Source organism: Phocoena phocoena, chromosome 8, assembly GCF_963924675.1.
Source record: "Phocoena phocoena chromosome 8, mPhoPho1.1, whole genome shotgun sequence".
NCBI lineage: Eukaryota > Metazoa > Chordata > Mammalia > Artiodactyla > Phocoenidae > Phocoena > Phocoena phocoena.
In genome coordinates, this window is record NC_089226.1 from 24822331 (window position 1) to 24845757 (window position 23427).

The 23427-nt window shown below is 40.8% G+C and overlaps 1 protein-coding gene across 1 annotated transcript in view; it reads right to left on the reverse strand.

Moving 5' to 3' along the window:
• CUL5 (cullin 5) overlaps nt 1-22440 on the reverse strand; it is a 93586-nt gene extending 71146 nt beyond the window's left edge. Inside the window, exons 1-2 of the mRNA XM_065881746.1 lie at nt 21915-22440; nt 4583-4692 (exon numbers count right to left, since the gene is read on the reverse strand). Of these exons, the coding sequence (XP_065737818.1) occupies nt 4583-4692; nt 21915-21938 (134 nt within the window). The 5' untranslated portion in view covers nt 21939-22440. The remainder of the gene's footprint in view (nt 1-4582; nt 4693-21914) is intronic.
• Nucleotides 22441-23427: the final 987 nt, after the last annotated feature.

Genomic DNA, 23427 nt, shown 5'->3' on the forward strand with positions numbered 1-23427 from the left:
ATAAGAATGGCTCACTGTGCCTAAACTGTTATGTAAAAAATCTGATTTATGTTCAACACTTGCTTTTTGTCTAGGATGTGGAATTTTGGTTCATGTCAGGCAGAAGCTGCCTTTGTGACCAGCTCTCTCAGTAAAAACCCTGGGTACTGAGTCTTTAAGAAGCTTCCCTGGGGACTTCCCTGGTGGGGCAGTGAATAAGACTCCACGCTCCCAAGGCAGGGGGCCCAGGTTCGATCCCTGATCAGGGAGCTAGATCCCACATGCATGCCGCAACTAAGAGTTGCATGCCAAAACTAAGGAGCCAGCGTGCCACAACCAAGGAGCCTGCCTGCCACAACTAAGGAGGCTGCGAGCTGCAACTAAGACCGGGTGTAACCAAATAAATAAATATTAACAACAACAAAAAAAGAAGCTTCCCTGGTAGACAGCATTTCACATGTGTTGTCCCAATTAGTTGTTGGAGGAATTAAGTGGATATGTTCCACTGGGAGAAGATGCTTGGAAACTTGTACCTGGTTTCCCCTGGACTTTACCACATGCACCTTTGTTGCATTTTGCTTTGTATCCTTCACTGTAATAAATAATAGTCATGAATACAACTATATGCTGAGTCCTATGAGTCTTCCTAACAATCACTGAACCTGGGGGTGGTCTTAAGACCACTGACATGGTTGGTGTCAGACGTGGGATTCATTAAACATGGTGAAAGCACTGTTTGAGAAAAGGAAGGATTAAGTGGTAGTATGATGAACCTCTGCTACTTGCATGGCTATGAAATCAACCGTGGTATGAATCAGCAGCTGAGTTGCTATCTGCTGTGAGAAAGGTAAAAGTTACCTATGAAATTTGAAAATGACAGATCTAACCCCAAGAGAGTTGGCTCATTAAATCTTCTAGCTGTTTTGGCCATGCTGACCCAAGTGAGGAGAGAAAATGCCCAGTACGGATGAAGACTTTGGTTTTTGTTCTTGCCTCCAAATAAGAGGAGAAAAGGCCCAAAAGTTCTCAAACATAAGCTTTCGGGTGGACCAAAAATGTTAAATGTTTCTGCTGGTCTCTCCTCCAAGCAGGAGGAATTAATAGTTACATTAGGTCGCAGGGCTGGAGAAAGTTTTAGATAACCAAGGGAGAAGAAACTATTCCAGCTGTTTCTTCAGCCTAACTACTGCTGCTTCAGCAACCTCTCCATGCCTCCTACGTTCCGGTCAGGATCTCCCAGCAACTGTAATGTTAATATTGTAAATGCTAAATTTATTGCTAGGAGTTTGAATAAATCTGTAATAAGAAAAAAGAGGCAGGGAAAGTTTTAAAGATGGCTTTGTATTCTTTGGCTATTGTACCTGGATGTATGATAAATAAAGATATAAAATATTATATGCTTGTACTTTCATAAATGCTAGAGGGATCACATCAATCAGGAAAAGTTGCAAAATAGAAAGTTAGTGACAGACTTCCCTGGTGGCGCAGTGGTTAAGAATCCACCTGCCAATGCAGGGGACACGGGTTTCAGCCCTGATTCGGGAAGATCCCACATGCTGCAGAGCAACTAAGCCCATGCGCCACAACTACTGAGCCTGCGCTCTAGAGCCTGAGAGCCACAACTACTGAGGCCTGCACGCCTAGAGCCCAAGCTCCGCAACAAGAGAAGCCACTACAAGGAGAAGCCTGCACACCACAATGAAGAGTAGCCCCCGCTCGCCTCAATGAAGACCCAACGCAGCCAAAAATAAAATGTAAATAAATAAATTTTTTTAAAAAGTTACTGAGACACAATTTCCTTGCTTTTTACTGCTGGTGAAAGGATTAGAATTTGAACTGTTTGAGTATTGGAAACAGAATAAATAAATCTCCATAATGGATACTATTATTTCTACTTATTACCATCTCAGAGAAAAGGGAGACAACATGAAAACGTAAGAAATTTCCAAATAGATATACACTTCTGGAGTTTTAAAAAGCAGTTTTTAGTTGCTACTGAGCTCTTGTGAAATCAGATGTCTGACCCTGAAAGGCTGATGATTTTCCAGCATGATGTGCATATTACTGAGTGGATTAATCTAAACTCTCTAAGACTGACAAAATAAAAGGGGATTAGAAAAGTCTTGTCACTTGGACTTAGAACACGACTGGTCTGCAGCATCTTGGCTTTGCCACTGCTCGAGAAAAGTCACTGGCTTTTTTGGAATCCTGAATTCACAAATCCTAATTGCTTGGATCTAACTCTAAGCTGAAACCTGATATCGTCTGACATTGGGCTATTTAAACCCCAACACAAGCTGTGCTGAACTAAAGCAGGCATATGCTCAGTGAACAGGACATTGACTTGTGGACTGTTGAAGATTTAAGACACCCTCTGTGAAGCCATAAACTGAAAACGTCATGGATTCTGGCTGGAAGATCTAAATCACTTGCAGATGCCCACAGAAAAGGACTCATTCTCTGACGGGGCCATCTGAAATCAAGCTGCTGATAGCCTCTGTATCAGATATACAGACCTAAAGTGCATTCCTAACTTGTGGTTACTGCTAAAAGCTGCAAGTTGGGAGAAAGCATACTTGCTCCTTACAGACTGGATTCATGATCCCCTCTCAGGGATATTTCACTGCTATGGACTTGTGACCAGCTTTCCGGATTAGTTGCAGTTTTCAACAATGAATTAATAACCTGATTTTTCTTCCCTCACCTTAGCATCACCCTTCCTTGCACACACCTTAGTAAGGCAACTTCATTATTAAACACAGCTATCTCCAGTAAGGAACTGATCTTTTCCAGGCTGCTCACTAGGTAAATGGTCAGGACAAAAGGGGTGGGGGTGTGATGTAAACTTATTATGAAAATTTTTGAAAATTTGGGATTTCATCCAGACCAATTCCTAAACATATGTCTTTCTAGTTAAGTTGTATAAAAATGTTTTTCTGTAAAAATGTTTTTGTTCCTCCTCCAGGTCTGGGTGATTGGGAAAAAAATGAAAAGCTTTCATTACTGAATGAGACACACTGATTTTATAAGGGAGAAAAAATAAAACTCAGCACCTGGTGAGGCACCAGGGAGAAGGACATGAATGATTTTTGTTTTTCATAAGTATCCTTGAAAGCTTTCCCAGCTCCTGGTGTTGGCTTTCCATGCTGTTGTGAGTGCTTTGAATTCAAACTGAATGCTGAACTTCAATCACACCTAGCAGTACTCTGAGATGGCTGCGAGCAGCCCCAATTCCTACACCTTCCACAAAGAACACCTCTAAATGTCATCCACACTATGAAGCAAATGAAATGGTGTCGTGGATAAACAAACTGTTCGGAACTAATTGCCTTCAGGTAGTCTGTCTGAAAACAAGGCATGAACTGAATTAAATGAACTAGATTGAGAACTCTAAAGTGAAAGGCCTTCAGGTAGTCCGTCTGAAAACAAGGCCTGAACTGAATTAAATGAACTAGACTGAGAACTCTAAAGTGAAAGGCCCCATGGGAGGACACATTGAGGGCCCTGTTAACCCATACTATCTAATTTATGCCTTGCTTGGAGTACCCTAAAAAAGTGCAAACTCTTTGTTTCCAGGGGTACCATGTGGGTCCTCTGAAATTATACCTCTTTTTGTATGTACCCTATCATGACACTGCTTCAACCCTGGAAAATTTTCAGGTCGAATTCAACTGTATGGCCATAGTTGTGCTTTGCCTGAATTGATGCCTCAGGCCATGTAAAAGGTCCATACAGAAACTGAAGGAGAAAGCCACCTGCTTTTCTAAGATAAACCTCATGGTTGGCGGGATTTATTTTAACTAACTAAATTTAGGCCCTCTAAAATGCATAACTCAGATCAATACTACAAGTTGGTCTTACCTTGCTGCACATGGGGGTGGGGATGGGGGCAGGGGTGGTGTCCTACTGGTAATAGTTTTGCTGTAAAGATATTCTGGCCAAAGGCTAAGAGTTAACATAACAGATCTGAGACTGTATTCCTTAGAAAAGCCTGTTTGGCTGGGATCTGAGAACTTGAATGTTTGACAGTTTCCTACATTGATAAAAAATTTTCCTGAAATGATGAGAATGGCTCACTGTGCCTAACCTGTTTGTACAAACAATATGGTTTACACTGAACACCGCTCTTTCTGAGAGTCTAGAATTTTGGTACATGCCAGGCAGAGGCTGCCTATGTGAGCAGCCCCCAATAAAAACCCTGGGTACTGAGTCTCCAAAGAGCTTCTTGGTGACAGCATATCACATATGTTGTCAATCTTGTTGCTGGGGAAATTAAATGCGTCCTGTGTGACTCGACTGGGAGAATACTCTTGGAAGTTTGTGCCTGTTCCCCAGACTTGACCCCATATACCTCTCTCTTTGCTAATTTTGCTTTGTATCCCTTAGCTGTAATAAATCATAGCTGTGAGTATGACTTTATGTTCAGTCCTACGAGTCCTCCGAGCAAACCACTGAACCTAGGGGTGGTCTTGGGGACCCCCAACACAATCAGTAATAATTTCAAACAGGTAAACAGTCCAATCTGGAGCCAATATTCTATTTGAATATAGCCACCAAATTTTCCTTTATGTTATCAAAAAGGTAGAATGAATGGATTACTTACGAAAACAGATCAAACCACTGCTGTTTTGTAACAGATTCCTGGCGTAAAAGCTTCAAAACAATTGGACGCATGAAGTCCCATTTGTCTTCAAACTGAAGAGAACCTTTATTCTTTAAAAAAAAAAAAAAAAGTAATTTAAGTGCAGTTAAATAAGTGTCTGTTATTTTTATCTCATAAGAGACAACTAAAGAAATTCAAAAGAACCAGTTTTCCATAAAGGAATCCCTATAACTTAATCTGGTATCAAAGAATCACAGGAAGACAACCATAAAAGAAAAAAGACAGTTATGTGAAAGTGTGTAGCAAAGAATTTGGTCTTGTCCAAAGAGCCGGTCTGCCCTTTGCCCTTGGCTTCTAGTAGGTAATATCCTTGGGCCCTAAGAATGTTATATCTGATAAGAGAGTCTTTGTTAGCCTGGGGCCTTGGGTCATACTGGATAACCTAACAATGTGATTCAGGGAGGGGACTGGCAAACTCATATAGTCTTAGGGAGCAGGTCAATACAGAAATAGCAACAGTATGACTTAGGGTAAGGGGTTTGGGTCAATCAACCTGGAGATTGAGATTATCCACATGAGCAATGCCTACATGATGAAGCCTTAATAAAAATTCTGGACACCAAAGGTTGTGTGAGCTTCCCTGGCTGGCAGTACTTATGTGCCCTGTCATTTAATGAGGGAAGGAGAGAAATGTGACCTGACAACACCAGAGAGGACAAGGGAAGCTCTGTGTTTGACCCTCCTGGACACTGTTTCTTCCTTTAGCTGATCTTAATCTGCATCCTTTCCCTTAATAAACCATAACCATGGGCAAAGCAGTTTTCAGTTAAGATCTATGAATATTTCTAACAAATTATTGAACCTCAGGGTTTTGGGAACCTCCCAAATTTGCAGCTGATGTCAGAAGTGAGGGTGGTCTTGTGTGTAGAGACTGTGCCCTAAACTCCTCACAAAAGTATATCAAAAATCCATATAAACTCTGAAAGTTGAGGAAGAAAAAAAACCATAAAGATACTCATCTCATTTTATAATGCTAACAAAACCCTGATACCAAACTGGTGAGGAGAGAACAAGAAATGGTAACTGTAGACCAATCTAATTAGAACATATAGATGCAAAAGTCTTACAAAATATTAGTATATTAAACAATTAAATAATACCTCATAATCATGCATGTTTATTTCAATGATGTGAAAGTGATTCGATATTAAGGGGAAAAAATCAATTCATTACTAAAAAGAGAAGGGGGGGCACCCCACATGTGTTACTCATGAGTACTGTTCCTTTTCAAGTTAGGTGTGGCCATGTGACTTGCTTTGATCAATAAATTTCAACAAAAATCGTTAATTTTCTAATACAGCAGCACCAAACACCCCTATGAATCACATTATTGTTTTCAGCATACAATTGTTGAGAATGTTGTTCACTCGTATGAGATAAGATCCATGTACTGATGTAATGTTCGAACTCCTGAAATTATATTCCAGAAGCAGTTTCTAAACATATGGTCTAACAAGAACCTATGTCAGGATCACCTAGGATGGTGCTTACACATACCTTTATAAAACCTACCACACACTGGCTGGATCAGAATCTCTTGAGATGAGTCCTGAATTTATATGTTTAGCAAATTCACAATAAAACTACATAAAAATGTTACAGGGTCTATGACCCCAAAAAGGTTAAGAACCACTGACTAACATTAAACTCTTGTGAAAGCAAATGATACTTCTTACATCTACAAACACAGCTGATCCTAAAAGTTACTGTACTTTCTTGCCCCAGGTACCTACTTCTATCACAAAGTATTCTTATTATAGGGACCCATGGGAGATACTCAAAATTTAGTACTGGGATTAACTGTGCTTCTCCCTTGAAAAACTAGTTTGTTTTTACCTTATGAACTTAAGTGAATCATGTAGGTAACTTTGCTTTCCTTAGTGTTGGCTAAAGAGAAATTCAGTCAGATTTGAGATCCCATGGTATATATTTCGTGTACTAATCGTGGCTGGCTACACTTTTTCTGTTAATATCTTCCTATAACCATCATTTCTTCATTTACTCTTCCCTCTGAGAAAAGGGTGTACAAATAAACAAATATGGAAGAACCACAGAAAGGACATGCAAATCTTTTCTTGACTATGACATGGAGAAACATAATACCCTCTTAATAAGAGAATATTTTATAATGTTAAATAGGTCTACTTACATAAGCGATTCTGGCAACTTACAAAATTAAACTTAGTGTAAATCCTGCAATTAAAAATAAAAAAACGGGGCTTCCCTGGTGGCACAGTGGTTAAGAATCCGCCTGCCAATGCAAGGGACACAGGTTCAAGCCCTGGTCCAGGAAGATCCCACATGCCGCAGAGCAACTAAGCCCGTGCGCCACAACTACTGAGCCTGCGTTCTAAAGCCTGTGAGCCACGACTACTGAAGCAAGCCCACATGCCTAGACCCCGTCCTCCGCAGCAAGAGAGGTCACCACAGTGAGAAGCCCGCATGCCACAACGAAGAGTAGCCCCCACTTGCTGCAACTAGAGAAAGCCCTCGCGCAGCAACAAAGACCCAGCACAGCCAAAAATAAGTAAATAAATTTATTTTAAAAAAAATTAAAAATAGGGGCTTCCCTGGTGGCGCAGTGGTTGAGAGTCTGCCTGCTAATGCAGGGGACACGGGTTCATGCCCCGGTCCGGGAAGATCCCAAATGCCGCGGAGCGGCTAGGCCCATGAGCCATGGCCGCTGAGCCTACGCGTCCGGAGCCTGTGCTCTGCAACGGGAGAAGCCACACAGTGAGAGGCCCACGTACCGCAAAAGAAAAATAAATAAATAAATAAATAATCAATCAAAAAGGTACAGAAGACTAAACAGGTATGAGATAAATACTGGTTAGGCTCTGAAATCTATCAGCTATGGTAAAATGACAGGAAACACTGTCTCTTATTTGATGAAACATACAAGATTAACTACAGAAACATTTTCCTCTAATACTCAGTTAAAGGAGAAATTAAATAATTGAATTTTCCTATTAAGCTTTTATAATAGATTCCAGAAACGATGTTCAAGCAGTTCTTTGACCTATTCTCTGTTAAAATGAAAAGCATATAATTAAATCAAAACTAAGCAGCAGGACACCAAACCTACTATCTACAAAAGAAATTAATAGGCGAAGACACCTTCAAATTACGAACCCTGATTTATGAATTTTTCCAATGGCTAACTAAAGGCTGCCTCATCTTTACTGATGTGCTACAAGTCTCTTCTGCTTAAGTCTTTCATTACCACTCAGAATAGCTAATAAGTCTAAGATTATCTCACCCACTGGCTCTCTTTCACCAACAGGATTTCAACATTTGCCATATCCTTGTCCCTCTATCCTTCACTTTTTACAGCACAACTAATTCCCTCAGAGACACTCTTCTTCTCAAACACACAGATGGGCCATGGGGAAGCTGATGGGAGATTGACCATGGGGGATAACTGGGAGAAGAATATTCCAGGCAGAGGAAGCAGCCATTGCAAAGACCCTACGGTAGAAGCATGCCTGATGTATTCAAAGTAGGGCAAAATAAGGACAGAGGAGAGAGTGGATGAGGTCAGGGAAGCAACGTAGGGCCGGATCTTGTAGGGCCTTGCCATTGTAAAAAGTTTGGCTTCTACTATAAGTGAGATAGGGAACCATTAAAAAATTCTGAGCAAGAAGTGACACGATCTGACTTATATTTTTAAATCTTCCTGATTGCTATGCTGAGAATACATTAAAGGGGCAAGTGTTAAACCTGAGTGTAGGAGGCAAGGTTAGAAATAATAGTGACATGGACCAGGGTGGTAGTGAGTAGTAATTAGATTTTATATGTTTTAAAGGTAGTGCCAACAAGATTTCCTGACAGCAGGCATCTGGGATGAGAGAAAGGAATAAAGCCTGACTCTAAGGTTTTTGTCTAGTAAAGTTAATTTGTATATTAGAACAGCAAAACAGAGGCCACCCCATTGGCTCAGCCCACATCAAAAATCTAAACTTAAATCAGCCTGCACATATGGGAAACACCTCACTGTCAAGGAAACCTAACACCAATCACAATCCTCTAACTCAGTTTTAGCTAGCTAACCTTACCTAAAAAATAGGACCTGCTTACCTTATAAGGAAATCCCTGACCTCCTAGCCAATCATGCCTTATTTCTGTATTGCCTCTTCTAACATTCTATAAAACTCGCTCGGACTTCCCTGGCGGCGCAGTGGTTAAGAATCCGCTTGCCAATGCAGGGGACACGTGTCTGAGCCCTGGTCCGGGAAGATCCCACATGCCACGGAGCAATTAAGCCCATGTGCCACAACTACTGAGCCCGCGTGCCTAGAGCCTGTGCTCCGCAATAAAAGAAGCCACCGCAATGAGAAGCCCACGCACCGCAATGAAGAGTAGCCCCCTGGGCTTCCCTGGTGGCGCAGTGGTTGGGAGTCCGCCTGCCGATGCAGGGGACACGGGTTCGTGCCCCGGTCTGGGAGGATCCCACGTGCCCCAGAGCGGCTGGGCCCGTGAGCCATGGCCGCTGGGCCTGTGCATCCGGAGCCTGTGCTCCGCAACGGAAGAGGCCACAACAGTGAGAGGCCCGCGTACTGCAAAAAAAAAAAAAAGGGAGCACAGAAACAGTATGATAACTGATAGGGTGAGAGGGAATCAAAAAAAAATTTTTTTTATTGGAGTATAATTGCTTTACAATGTTGTGTTATTTTCTGCTGTACAGTGAAGTGAATCAGCTATATGTATACATATATCCCCTCCCTCTTGGACCTCCCTCCCCCCTATCCCACCCATCTAGATGGAATACAGTATGTTTGTATACTGATAAGTATGTTCCAAGATATAATACTGATGATGTAGGAGAAAAGAAGGAAATTGTTGGAGAATTTTAAATGCCCTGGACAGGCAAAAGGGAATGGAATCTAATGCACAGATGGAGGAACTGACTATATGCTAAGAGGAGAAGGCAAAGTACATGGTACGTGCAGATGTGGGTAGGAGGGTAGATGTGGCACCACACCACTGTGAGAAGTTCCTTTTTGATTGCTTCAGCTTCTCAGTGATATGGGAATAAGGAAAATGCCGTGGAAGATGGGGGAGGACGTGCCAAAATTTTGAGAGAAAAGATGTGAAACAGACATCTAGAAAAGTGGAAGAATAAATGACTATGGAAGTACAGTGTGACTGGGCTCAATTATAGTTTGTGGTCATGAATTTAAAGTGAAAATAGCATGTGTGTATCTTTTCCTCCTGCAACATTCAACTGCATAGATGGCACTAAAAGGTGAAGAGGTGGATCCAGGGTTGTGGTTTTCCCCAGTGAAACAAGAGAGGAGCAAAGGAGTCAAAAGTGTATTCCAGGAAGAGATTATAATGATTGAACAGAGAATTTATGCTGGGTAAGGGGAAGAGAAAGGACAACAGGATGATGAAAGACAGAGACCTCTGCTTCCAACCAGGATAGAATAACAGGTGCCAGATTTCTCCTCCTGCTTGAACAACTGGAAAACCAAAGGGGAGTACAGGACAGTGTTTCCTGAGAAAAGATAAACAAATGAGGTGAGCCCTACAAATGCCCAAGCATACTGCCTAGAGTTTCCAGGACTGAGCATAAGCAGAAGGACCCCAAACAGCCTGGTGGTTTCACTAAGTTTAGGAGACAAGAGTTCAGAGTTTGGGGAGGCCAAGGTGATGAAAATGCGTGGCACAGAGTATCAGAAAAAAGGGAATTGCACACACAGGGAGCTCTGGAGATATGTAGAGGACTCCACTCAAGCCTCTGACTATTAAATATTGACCTATACATGTGAGTGAGAAAACTATCAGAGACTGGGGAAATAATCATTTGAAAGGAGTAGACAAAACAATCACCAGAGTCCACACAGGGCTAGTAATAGTTCACATTCTGCCAGCCAGAGTGGAAACACTCCTTAATATGCTAGGCATCTGGCAGTCTTCAGAAAGGTATTGCATCTATAATGACACCAAAGTAGCCGTACCTTCGGTGCTGTTTGGACCGACTCTAACTTTAAAAGCAAGCTTCAGAAGGATCAAACTGATTCCAAGTAACTTAACTGTGTCACAGCCAAAATATTTAAATATTTAAAGGAAATTTTAAAAATCCAGCCCCTAAAACATAAAACACACGTCTGGCATCCAATCAAAAATTATCAAGCAGGCAAAGAAGCAGGAAAATATAAACTCACCATCAAGAGAAAAACCAAACAAAGGAAACTGACCCAGAAATGACGTGGATGATAGTTTTAGTAGACAATGATGTTAAACTAGCTATTATGAATACACTCCACACATTTAAGAAAATAGCAGAAAGCATGAACATCACAGAAACAAAAGTTGTTTAAAAACAAGTATCAGGGAGGGATAAATTAGGAGTTCGGGATTAACACATACACACTACTATAAATAAAACAGATAACCAACAAAGACCTACTTTATAGTACAGGTAACTATACTCCATATTTTGTAATAACCTATAAGGGAAAAGAATCTGGAAAAGAATATATATAACTGAATCACTGTGCTGTACACCTGAAACTAAAGCAACATTACAAATCAACTATATGTCAATAAATAAATAAATAAAATTAAAAATAAAAAGAATATCAGTGAGCTGTGAGACAACATCAAATGACCTCATCTACATATAACCGGAATCTTGGGATTCAGAGAATATTTGAAGAAATAAAGGCTAAAATGTTTCCTAATTTGATGAAAACTATAAACCCAGAGATTTCAGACATTAAACAATGAGGCAGAATCAATGAGTTGGAGACCATAGTGGAGCTGGATGATCAGAATAGAAGCACTAGAATGAGTTAGAAAAACAGGAGAGGGTAATCAGAGTAGGATGCTTGAAACTGGAATGATAAAAAATTTCTGATTATATTTTTGCTTAATTATTCCACTGCAAGACTTTCTACTATTTCTTTCATTACAAATATATGGCATTTGGCTAATTCGGGGTTACAGAAACCAATAAATTTTGTACATGTGATAAATGTGGTACAAAAGAGCATTTCCTTTTATCTTTAAATAGTCTCCTTTACATTTCCAAGGGTAGTTCAAACATTTGAGATCTGTGATAAAATGAGTTCAGCTATTTATACCCTCTATTATTTAACTTCAGTATAGATCACTCCATCACTTTTATCATTTTACCTTATAACATCTGATTGCCAATTATGTGTCAGGTTCTATTCTAAATATATACCCACAAATATTAATTTATTTAATCTTTACAGCTACCCTATGTGTTAGGAGACATTATTATCATTTTAGAGGTGAAAAAACTGTACACTGTAATTAGGTTAGGTTACTTCCCTAAGGTTACAAGCAGTAAGTGGCAGGGCAAGGGGTCAAATCCAAGCAGTTTAGTTCTGTTACAGACACATTCTTAAATACTCCCTGGACCTTTCCTGGAAGAGGAATGGTAGGACTTCTAACCTATGGGCCAGATCCAGCACTTGGCTTCACCTCATCAGGCTTATAAACTGAAGGAAAAAAAAAATCTATGATTATAAAAATTTAGTGGCAATTATCTAGAAGCCATAAGGTGGAAGCATCACTACATAAAAGACATATTTCTCTTTAAACATAGTGGGGGAGTGGGAGGACACATTTTTCCACTGAAATGAAAAATTTCACATTCCACTTCCCTTTAAAACTTTTAGGTTTCTTTTGACCCATAAATGAGTCAAAAAAAAAAAGCTTTTAGGATTCTTTTATAGAGGTAAAAAAACAATTTTTTTTAAATTCTGACAATGCTTGTACTTTTAAAAACCCAAACAACTAATTTTAAGGACAAAAAATAATTACTAATGAAAGAGTTTGAACTAATTTTGGGGGTGGGATTCTTAATCATTCATTACTACACTTATTCATTCAACAAACATCTGACTACCCGCTGTACATGAAGAATTATGCTAGTCACTGGGACACATAAATGAAAGGTCCTCAAGTAATTCACTTTCCAGTACAGTACTTCTTAAATTGTGGATAATGGACATGTGCTTGCTCTGCCTGTTGGATAATACAACATGGCTCTCAGATTTCTGACTTGAATGAATGGCTGGTGGAATCACTGACCATAGAAAAAAAATGCCAGGGGAATAATGCATTTGAGTTGGATGGTTTATAAGAGGTGATGCATTTTGGATGTATTGTCCAATAAAAGCAAATGTTGAAGTTGTAACTCTTGGGGTTCATTTCTTTTTCCCTGCGTTCTCCCTTCTTCTTTCTTTATTTTAAATAAGATAAAAGCTTACCTACTACTGAATTGCTTTTTACTTAATGTAAAACCCCGAGGGCTGAGGGGAAAAAAAAAGTGTAGGAACTTCCCTGGTGGTCCAGTGGTTAAGACTCTTAAGCTCCCCATGCAGGGGGCCTGGGCTTGATCCCTCGTCAGGGAACTAGATCCCACATGCATGCTGCAACTAAGAGTCCGCATGCCACAACTAAAAAGATCCCGCATGCCACAACGAAGATCCCACGAGACACAATTAATACCCAGCGAAGCCAAAATAAATAAATAAATATTAAAAAAAAAATCAGTGTAAAGTTTCTCACAATTAGGAGAGGATAAAAACGGTAAAGAAAAATGAAAAGAAAAACAGGTGAACAAAGGTTCAGCTCCCTTTCCCTGCTCTAATCAGTACAAAGAAATCAGGATCTCTTAATATAACATGTTGGTTGCCCAGACCCAAATAAAATACATTCAGCTTTACCTGAAAAATATTCCCTAGTAGAAGTATCAGTTCTAAAACAATTTTGACAGTAAAGTCCCACAATCTCTTATTTATAGCCCTGGTGGTTGTTTCAAAGATAAACAAATGTGCACTAGGAAGAAGGTAAATTACAGAAAAAAAATAATTTTTTGTAATATATTGGAGTGGAGGGAGGTGTTATAGGCCAGTAATGAAAGATGCTATATAGATCTTTCTAGAATATATCATTGATTTAAAAATCTGCACACCTCCCACTGAAATTCAAAACTGCTTTTTCAAGCAATGAATTCATCTACAACAATTCCATGTTACCTGATCCCAAGAAAGAGTAGATGTATAACTGCTTATGTGTAAATATAAAATTTGGTACTATGTTAAAAAATAGGAGTGCTTAAATAAACACATGAGAAACAGAAAACCCTACTGGCTTGCAAAATGTTTTAAAAGTAATAGAGGGCTTCCCTGGTGGCACAGTGGTTGAGGGTCCGCCTGCTGATGCAGGGGACACGGGTTCATGCCCCGGTCCGGGAGGATCCCACATGCCGCGGAGCGGCTGGGCCCGTGAGCCGTGGCCGCTGAGCCTGTGCATGCGGAGCCTGTGCTCCGCAACGGGAGAGGCCACAACAGTGAGAGGCCCGTGTACCACAAAAGACAAAAAACAAAAACCACATTTGCAATCCCCATTAAACAAAAGAACCACAAAACTACAGGATATATTTGAATACTGGCAATTCTCAATATGTTCCAGCCACACCACCCTTTTAAAGGTGTTACTCAAATATGCCAAGCTCACCACTGCACCTCAGACCTTTGCCTAGAAAGCAAATCATTTGGGTCTCAGTGTCACTGTCACCTCAGAGAAGCCTTCCCAAGCCAACCTAAGAAGAATGTCATTCCCTTTTCCTTTCTGCAGATCCAGAGCCACGGTCTTGAGCAGGTAGGACAGTTACTTTGATTGGCTATGAGAATGAAATTTTAATTCAGACTAAACAGTACTTTTTAAAATTTTTGGCTGCACCGCTCGGCTTGCAGGATCTTAGTTCCCCAGCCAGGGATCGAACCCGAGCCCCCCCCCGCAGTGGAAGTATGGAGTCCTAACCTCTGGACCTCCAGGAAATTCCCTAAACAGTACTTAAAAAAAAAAAACAGAAAACTATGGGATCTGGCTGAAATGTCATCAAATAGCAGGGAAGGAAAATTCAACAGAACATAATTGAAAGCTGTATTTAGGGGAAAAAATTATTTTCTGCTGTAAATAAGTAAGTAAAATAGTGGCACCATCTTCTGAGCACTCTTGATTATACTGTTTTCATCACAGACCTCATTACTATAAAAACTTCCCAATGTGTTAACTTATTTCTTTGGTGTTAGTATTTATGCATTAGCATATAAGCTCCAAACACTAGGGACCTTGTCTGTCTTATTCACTGCTGTCTCACTGACACTTAGAATAGGATTCAGCAGAGTGGATACTAATGTATCTGTGGAATGAACAAGCCCAGTTATACAGATCAAATACCCTTGATGTTACTTACCTCTATGTATTCCATGTATAATGACCAACGTTTTAACCTGAGCTGTAACTTGTTTACTTGTTTACAGAGCCTATAAGGCACCAATTCACTCTATTACTATACCAAGGCAAGAGCCATGACTTTCTGTGATACAACTTAGGTTCACTAGGACCCTAACAAAATACCTAATAAGAAACACCTGTCTGTCTCTCTTTTCCACCTTTCTTCTCTGTCCACCAGATGGATGCCTAGTGTCCTCTTGAAACCCTCTAGCAGTCTGAAATTCCTCTCTTCTAATCCATTGATAAATGACTGATCTCTAAAGTGTACCTTAAACTGTCACTTCCTGTTAGTAGCTTTAATTTACATATATCACCTCCAGATTATGGTAACTGCTCACTCATTTATATTTTCACAGAACATGAAAGATTTTCACATTTATATTTATCACAGTTTTATAGTAAGTGATGATTTAGTCCTCTATTCCCACTCCCACCTCTAGTGATGGCCAATCTACACACCCTCAAATTGGTTTTCTCCCTCGGCTGTGAAGGTCAAATGTAACCAGGTCTCTAGGACAGGCCAGTGGAGTGAAGGAAGGTGGCCCTAAGGATCACATTCCTCTTAGATGTCCATTCAAAAGGGCAATTTCCATCAACCCAATGAAAAGTTGGGTTCTAAATAAGGCTCTCATTTATGTTTAAACAGACATTAAAAAGAATTATCCAGTTGTGTATCTTAACCACATTCACTGACCCTATTCAAATCTTACTATCACATCCATATTCTTTGCCAAGCATGTTCTACCAAATTTTCCCCTAATCATCACCTACAAAAAGTCTACCCATTCTTCAAAATCCAGCTCTAATGTTTTCTCCATAAAACTTTCCTTGATCATCCCACCAGTAGTGATCTCCTATGTCTATGAGGGACCAATACAACACACAGCACTCCTTAAGTTCTTGCCTTTAAACAAATCATTAGTACTTTATCTCCTTTAGTATCTGTAGTAGTATAATTCCCAAAGAGCATGGACATTGTTCTGCATTATCTTTGCATCCCGGTGCCTCGCACATGTGTCTATAAAATTATTTAAATAAAAAATAAATTCTACACACACTTTGAACTACTCCTTTCTATTTCCATTTTCTTTCCTCTCAAAGGGTAAAAAAGTTTCCACTGAAAAAAGTAGTGTCCTCCATATTTCAGTTTTAAGTTTGGATTGCCTTGTGGGTTGGTTTTATACCTCTACTCCCCTCTCTCCCTCTCTCTAGATCTACTTAGAAGAGAATAAAGGCAGAAAATTCCTCCCTTTAACCAATCAACACTCATTTACTGAGCATCTACAATGCATGCACTAGACTTCTCTTTTCAATCAACTATCACTCATTTATGGAGCACCTACCACGAGTAATCACTGCACTAAATGGTTAAAGCATCAACAGATTATAAAGTCCCTAAACTAATACTGCTTACAATCTAGAAAGGGAGTTAGATATATATGTAAACATATCCTGTAACTAATACAGAAGGCAAAATGTTAAGTGCTACACTACTGAGCCTGCGCGTCTGGAGCTTGTGCTCTGCAACAAGAGAGGCCGCAACAGTGAGAGGCCCGCGCACCGCGATGAAGAGTGGCCCCCGCTTGCCACAGCTAGAGAAAGTCCTCGCACGGAAACAAAGACCCAACACAGCCATAAATAAGTAAATTAATTAAATTTTTAAAAATGTTAAGTGCTAGAAGAGATTGATGCAGTGCTATGCCTGTGCAGAGTAAGCAACAATTAAATTCCAAATGAGAACACTAATAAGAAAGGAGGGGGACTTCCCTGGTGGTTCAGCAGTTAAGATTCTGCGCTCCCAATGCAGGGTGCCCAGGTTCAATCTCTGCTCAGGGAACTAGATCCCGCATGCTGACACTAAAGATCTTGCACACGGCAACGGAGATTCTGCATGCCACAACTAAGACCCGGCACAGCCAAATAAATAAATACATATTTTAAAAATTAAAAAAAAAAAGACAAAGAAAGGAGGTATCTAGGCTGGGTCTTGATGACTAAATAGGATTTTGACAGGGTAATACTGAGGGGGGGATTCCTGACAGGAGAAACAGCAAAGAGGGACTTCCCTGGTGGTCCAGTAATAAAGAATCTGCCTTCCAATGCAGGGGACACAGGTTCGATACCTGGTCGGGGAACTAAGATCCCACATGCCACAGGGCGACTAAGCCCGCACACCACAACTGCTGAGCTCACACAAGAGAGTTTGAGTGTCACAACTACAGAGCCTACGTGCCCTGGAGCCCATGCACCACAACTAGAGAGAGAAAACTGACACACCGCAACTAGAGGAAAGCCCGCGTGCCCATAAATAAATATTTTTTTAAAAAAACAACGAAACAGCAAACATAAAAAGTCTTGAAGACTCTGGTATGCAGTAAATCAAGAAGTAACTAGCCATGTAGAGGGAGGGGTAAGGGTGTGTGTGTGTGTGTGAGAGAGAGAGAGAGAGAGAGAGAGAGAGAAAGAGAGAGAGAGAAAGAGGAGTGGGGAGAGGGAGGAGAGAGGTATTAGGGAGAAGACACAGCTAGAAAGATCTCAAAGAACTTGAACTATCAAAGGTATATGAGCGGGACTTCCCTGGTGGCGCAGTGGATAAGAATCCACTCCGAATGCAGGGGGCCCAGATTCGATCCCTGGTCAGGGAACTAGATCCCACATGCATGCCGCAACTAAGGAGCCCACGTGCTGCGACTAAAGAGCCAGCAAGCTGCAATTAAGGAGCCCTGGAGCCGCAACTAAGGAGCGAGCCTGCCTGCTGCAATTTAGACCCGGCGCAACCAAATAAATAAATAGTTTTTTAAAAAATGAACTGGAAAGTGATATGGTCAGCACTGTGTTTTGGTCTAGTCCTCAGATCAGAGTTAAGAGATAAAAATAGTGAAATCATGGGAGTTAAGACTGACCCAGAAAAAAAAAAGTACAAAGACAGAAAAAGGATGAAGATTAAATCCTGAGAAATAATTATACTGGGGAGGAGAGGTGAAAAACACATGAGATTTGAGAGATAGGAAACCAAGCAGAGAATGGCATAAAACCAAAAGGGAAGCATTAAGTAGCAAGCAAGCAACAACATCAGAATAGAGGATGAATGTATCCAGGGAGAATCTCCTTTGGCAATCAGGAGGTTGCTAGTGATCCTGAGACTGACAGTTTTAATATAATTGGGTGGGGGTATGGGGAGAGCCAAGTCATAATAAATTAAGGAAAAAGGTAAAGAATTATAAAAGAAGCAATTGGGGGCTGCTTTTCTAAGAACTATGACAGTGAATGGAAAGAGAAAAGGGCAGAGGTTTGAAGCCAAAGCAGAGTACAGGTTAAGTTTATATGAGGGGGATAGGTGAACTTTCTTATCCTCATAGAAGTGAGAATAAAGGAGACTGAAACAAAATAACAGGAGACATGCTGCTAAGTCCTGGGGGGAAAAAGAAGGCTGAACAAGAACAAGTGGAAGCAGGCAATGTAGCAGGTGCCTTGGAAAAGAGAATATAGGGGAAACTAGAAAAGGTTGTGGTATTATTGACCAAGAAAGTTAAGGGCATTTCAAACAGCTGGATAAAGTAATGTGCTAAGAATTAAACAGGGTTAGGTTTAACAAAATAAGATTTCAACAACAGCTATTTGGAATAGGGTAATCACTTGGAAATGAAGAAAATGTGCACTGAAGGCCTAGGTGGTAACGGCAAAAGTAAAGGAACAAGGAGAATTATATGTTAAAACAGCAAACTTAAAGTAGTAATATTGAAAGGTTTGGGGAGATATAAACCCCCAAGCAACTGATAACTGTTTATGTAAAATTGTACAACACAAATATTTGTATATCCAAAAGATTTCCAAAACCCAGCAATAGCCCACTTACGTTAGTAAATATAATTATTATTACAATCAAATTCCAATATGAAATAAGTAGGTGGTTTTTATCGCATTGTGTTCTGACTTTCAAGTTTCACAGCAAAGTTCTGAACCTTGTTATCTTTCATAAACTTATTAGCTATCCCTTCGAACTCTTCATCCACAAATTCAATAAACTTAACTCCAACCAGGTTACTGGTACACAGGAAGAGGACATATTTTTTCAGCAGGATACTAAAGGCCTCCCTTCAGGGTTGATGATTTATTACTCATCATTCTTCAGGTACAGCTGTTTACCTGATAATCAAATTCAAACTGTATTCTCATCTAGCCCACATCCCTCCATTTTGACCATAAGACATGATAATTCTGTCAAATATGCTCTGATGAAATCTAACCGCGCAATGTCTAAGGCATTTGTCTAATGAACTGACCTATTAATCCTGTCAAAAAAGGAAATGAGGCTAAGTTGGCCACTCCCCAGCCAGCTCTATCTCTATTCAAGGTACTACCAGACTTGAATTTATTTATTTATTTATTTATTTAAATTGAAGTACAGTTGATTTACAATGTGTTCATTTCTACTGTACAGCAAAGTGATTCACTTTTATATATATATACATACACACACACACACATACACACACACACACAGACACATACACACACACATTCTTTTTCATATTCTTTTCCATTATGGTTTATCACAGGATATTGAATAGTTTCCTGTGCTATATAGTAGCACCTTGCTGTTTATCCATTCTCTATATACTAGTTTGCATCTGCTAACCCCAAACTCCCACTCCATTCCTCTCACACACCCTCCTCCAGACTTGAATTTAAATGATCCTATGAATTCTGTTAGGATCTTACTGCATTTCTCCAAGAAGACAAACTTCTCCACTTTTTAATTAACTACTTCTAAATGTATAAACACAAGGCAATTCCCCTCCAGCCTCCCACCCCCGCAATGAGAGAAAAAAGAAAAACAAAAGGTTTTCTGGTCACCTTGAATACATAAACTTTTGGTGATACAGATAAAAGAATCAAATGTCTACTTATAATATCCATTTTATTATGTTAGTCGTACATATTTAAAATCACATACTATATATTTAGAAATTCTTTTTCCCCCTTTTTAACACTTCATTAAATAATTTTGCTGAAAATTTTCCCGTGTATCTTTGGCATCCCTTCATGTTCACTAAAGAGACTGAGTCTTTTACCAGTTTGTCAAAGCATTATCACTTTCCTTTCATTTATAAAAGTTATTTGAGTTACAGAACTGTTTGAATTACGATCTTTTTAACCTAAGTCCTAAGTGCCGATTTCTAGACATTCAGGCAGTTTTTTCATTCTATAGGTAGGTGTGTGCTATAGATGTCGATTCACAATCTCTACAAGGTAACCACTTACTAGTATTGACTGAAGTAGCTTCAGACTTATATCTCCTCCAAACAATCCTTTGTAAGGCTTTGTATGGAGTAGAATAAAGTGACTCACTCTTTTCTGAGAGAGAAATCTGGGAGGAAAAAAGACCTCACTTTATATCCAGGTAATCAACAAGTCAAAAATTCACAAAGAATAAGGAATTCAATTACTTCTTAAACACATTTCAATTAATAACATACACTACTGCTTATGTAAATACACGGATGCATTAACAGGAGTCTTTCTGAATTAACAAGTTAAAGTTTTCTTTCTGAATTAACACATTAGAGCTTTGCTATACTGTTATAAAAGAAGAGTAGAGAGTGGGTTACTCAATTCCCATGAATTTGTTTTCTTAAAGAAGCAGCAGAAATAGTAACTCTAGCAATTTATGTTTATTGGGTGCTAATGAAGTTCCAGTCACTGTTTTATGATTTTACATATATTAACTCAATCTTCACAATGCTCCTATGAAATAGGTGCTATTGATAATGCCACTGTATTGATGAAGAAGCTCAGGCACGGAGAGGTTTAGAAACTTGCCCAAAGTCATACAGCTTCTAAGTGGCAGAAATTCAGTCAAGTTCGAGGTCCCTCCCCCTTTTAAAAGATATATTGCCTCTTAAATTAGTAAAATTAGGTCTACATTTTAGGAGACAGTCCCATGTATTAAACAGTTAACAGTGTAGCTAACAGTGTAGTAGTCTAAAGAAGATATGAGTGAGGTTACAGTAAATTTTAATATATTTTCTGTTCTATTATTTTCTATTATCAATCCACACTGTCTGAAGGCCTAATGATGGGTTTGAGGGAGGAGTAGTTCATCCTTTGTATTTATGTTCCCTGAGCTAATCACTACCCCCATTTCAGTCAATACTTTTAAGGCAAAAGGTTCCTATTACAAAGACAGCATAGTAGAAACTAATGCCATGTCTTCCTTCTTCTCCTCCAAACTTTTTAACTGATGGTAGAGAATCTGCCTCTCTGGGCCTACATCTCCCTTGCTATCCCGAATACATAAAACTAAGTTTAACCATTTTCTTTGATAAGGCAACTATCCTAACCCATAAAACGATGGTAGTGCTTCCACAGTAATCATCTGGTTGTGTGCTGTAATGGGGTTGAGGAACAGTTTCCTAAGGAAAAAAAGGGTAAAATATGAACTTAAGAAAGGGAGGATAGGAGGGAAGGAGTAGCATGCAGATAAGGGAGGGAGTGGGGTAACAGGCACTGCTGTCTGACTTGTAGTTTCATGCAGGCAGAATGAGAACAGAAATTGAGGAGGTGGGGGTACAGTCATTAAAACCTGTTATGGAACATTTTCTTGGATTTTCCTTCTTTGCGCCTTAGGCTCTCGCTTCAGAAGAAACTGAGACGCCAAGAATACTAACTGCCCTATCCTTCAGGACCCGGCACCACCCTTCTTCTGCAGCCCCAGGCCAGAGCTGGTCCCTTGAAAGCACTGCTCCCCTCCAGCCCTCGGCAGGGCCTTTCACACACCAGTCAACCGGCAAGAGGGACAACCAGAGCCTCTCCACCCCAAGGCCGGAGACCCGCGTTCCGGTCCTCGGCGGCAGCCTCCCTGGCTTCCCTTCCGGTAGGCAACCCCTGAACACTCCCACATTTTGCCGCTGAACCTGGGCCGAGCCATTCCCTAAGAGCTGAACCCAGCGCCCCCAGGGTAAAAACCAAGCTGGACTGAGGGTCTTACCTTTAACAGATTAGACGTCGCCATGTTCCTTCAACTTAGACTCTCGCGAGACGGCGCGAGATTTCGTGGCGCTCCTTGCCAGGCCACAACTGCAGGCCGGAGTTTCCACCGGGGCTGACGGGGCCACCGGCCCGCAATGGAGATGTGGGGGGAGCCGGGGCGGCGTGCCAACAGCGGTGACCTCGTCCCAGGCACCTGGAGCTTCCTCACTTTTCCCCCCTACATGGTCACCGGAGCCTCCCCAGACGAAAGGGCTCATGCAAACGCTCAGGAAGATAGCAACGGCGAATAGTGAGAAGGTAACGGGAGCCGACCTGAATTGGAAGAGGAAGCATCGACTTCGCGAGCCCCCCCCCCCCACTCCTTCGGATTACCCTTTGTGGTTGCACCCGCAGAGGCCACCGGCAACGAACTTAGCCCGGCTTGGGCCCTGCAGCTCTGGTTCGGTGGCCGAGTCACGTGATGCGGCGGGCGGGGCCGCGCTAGGGAGCGAGCGTGGGAGCCTGAAAGCCTCGTGGGCCGGGAGGCTGCGGAGAGTGCGAAAGCACGCCCTCTGCTGGCGGGACTAGACGTATTCCCTCATCCCCCGCCTCGGGGGATTCCCGAATGAAATGCTTGTAATAGCTGTCTTCAAGAAGAAGGGGCACATAGAAGGCACCCACTAAATATTTGTTTGCATGAATGAATGAATGCATGCACGAAAGTGTTAACTATTAATATTTCTACTCAAGAGTGCCTGGCAGTGAAATAATCTATAAGAGGTTATTCAGGTAATGAATATAAATCTTGGATTAACTGAAGGCACATTATCCTAGAATATCCTAAGCCATAAACCCCTAAGCTTTATCCCTTCAGACCTCAAACCACTGGGAGAAGAAAGAGAATATACTCTATATATAGAACCTATATAGATATAAAATATATCTAGTATTATACACGTTTCCAAACTGTGTTCATTGACACATAATATGTTAGAAATAAAGAGAAGTACAGAGATAAATAAAAGCTATAGGGTAAAATAAAGCAGGCAAAGGTAATGACGTTTGCAGTGTTATTATTTTTTTTTTTTTGGCTGCATTGGGTCTTCGTTGCTGCACGCGGTCTTTCTCTAGTTGCGGCGAGCAGGGACTACTTTTCATTGCGGTGCGTGGATTTCTCATTGCAGTGGCTCCTCTTGTTGCAGAGCACGCGCTCTAGGCACGTGGGCTTCAGTAGTTGTAGCATGTGGGCTCAGTAGTTGTGGCCCAAGGGCTCTAGAGCACAGGCTCAGTAGTTGTGGCACATGGGCTTAGTTGCTCCAAGGCATGTGGGATCTTCCCGGACCAGGGATCAAACCATGTCTGTTGCAATGGCAGGCGGATTCTTAACCACCGCGCCACTAGGGAAGTCCCTAGTTTGCAGTTTTAAATAGAGGGATCCAAGTAGGTCTCACTGAGAAGATGGCATTTGAGCAAAAAGACTTGAAAGAGATAAGGGAGAAGACCAGGACATATGCAGAAGAGCATTCCAAATA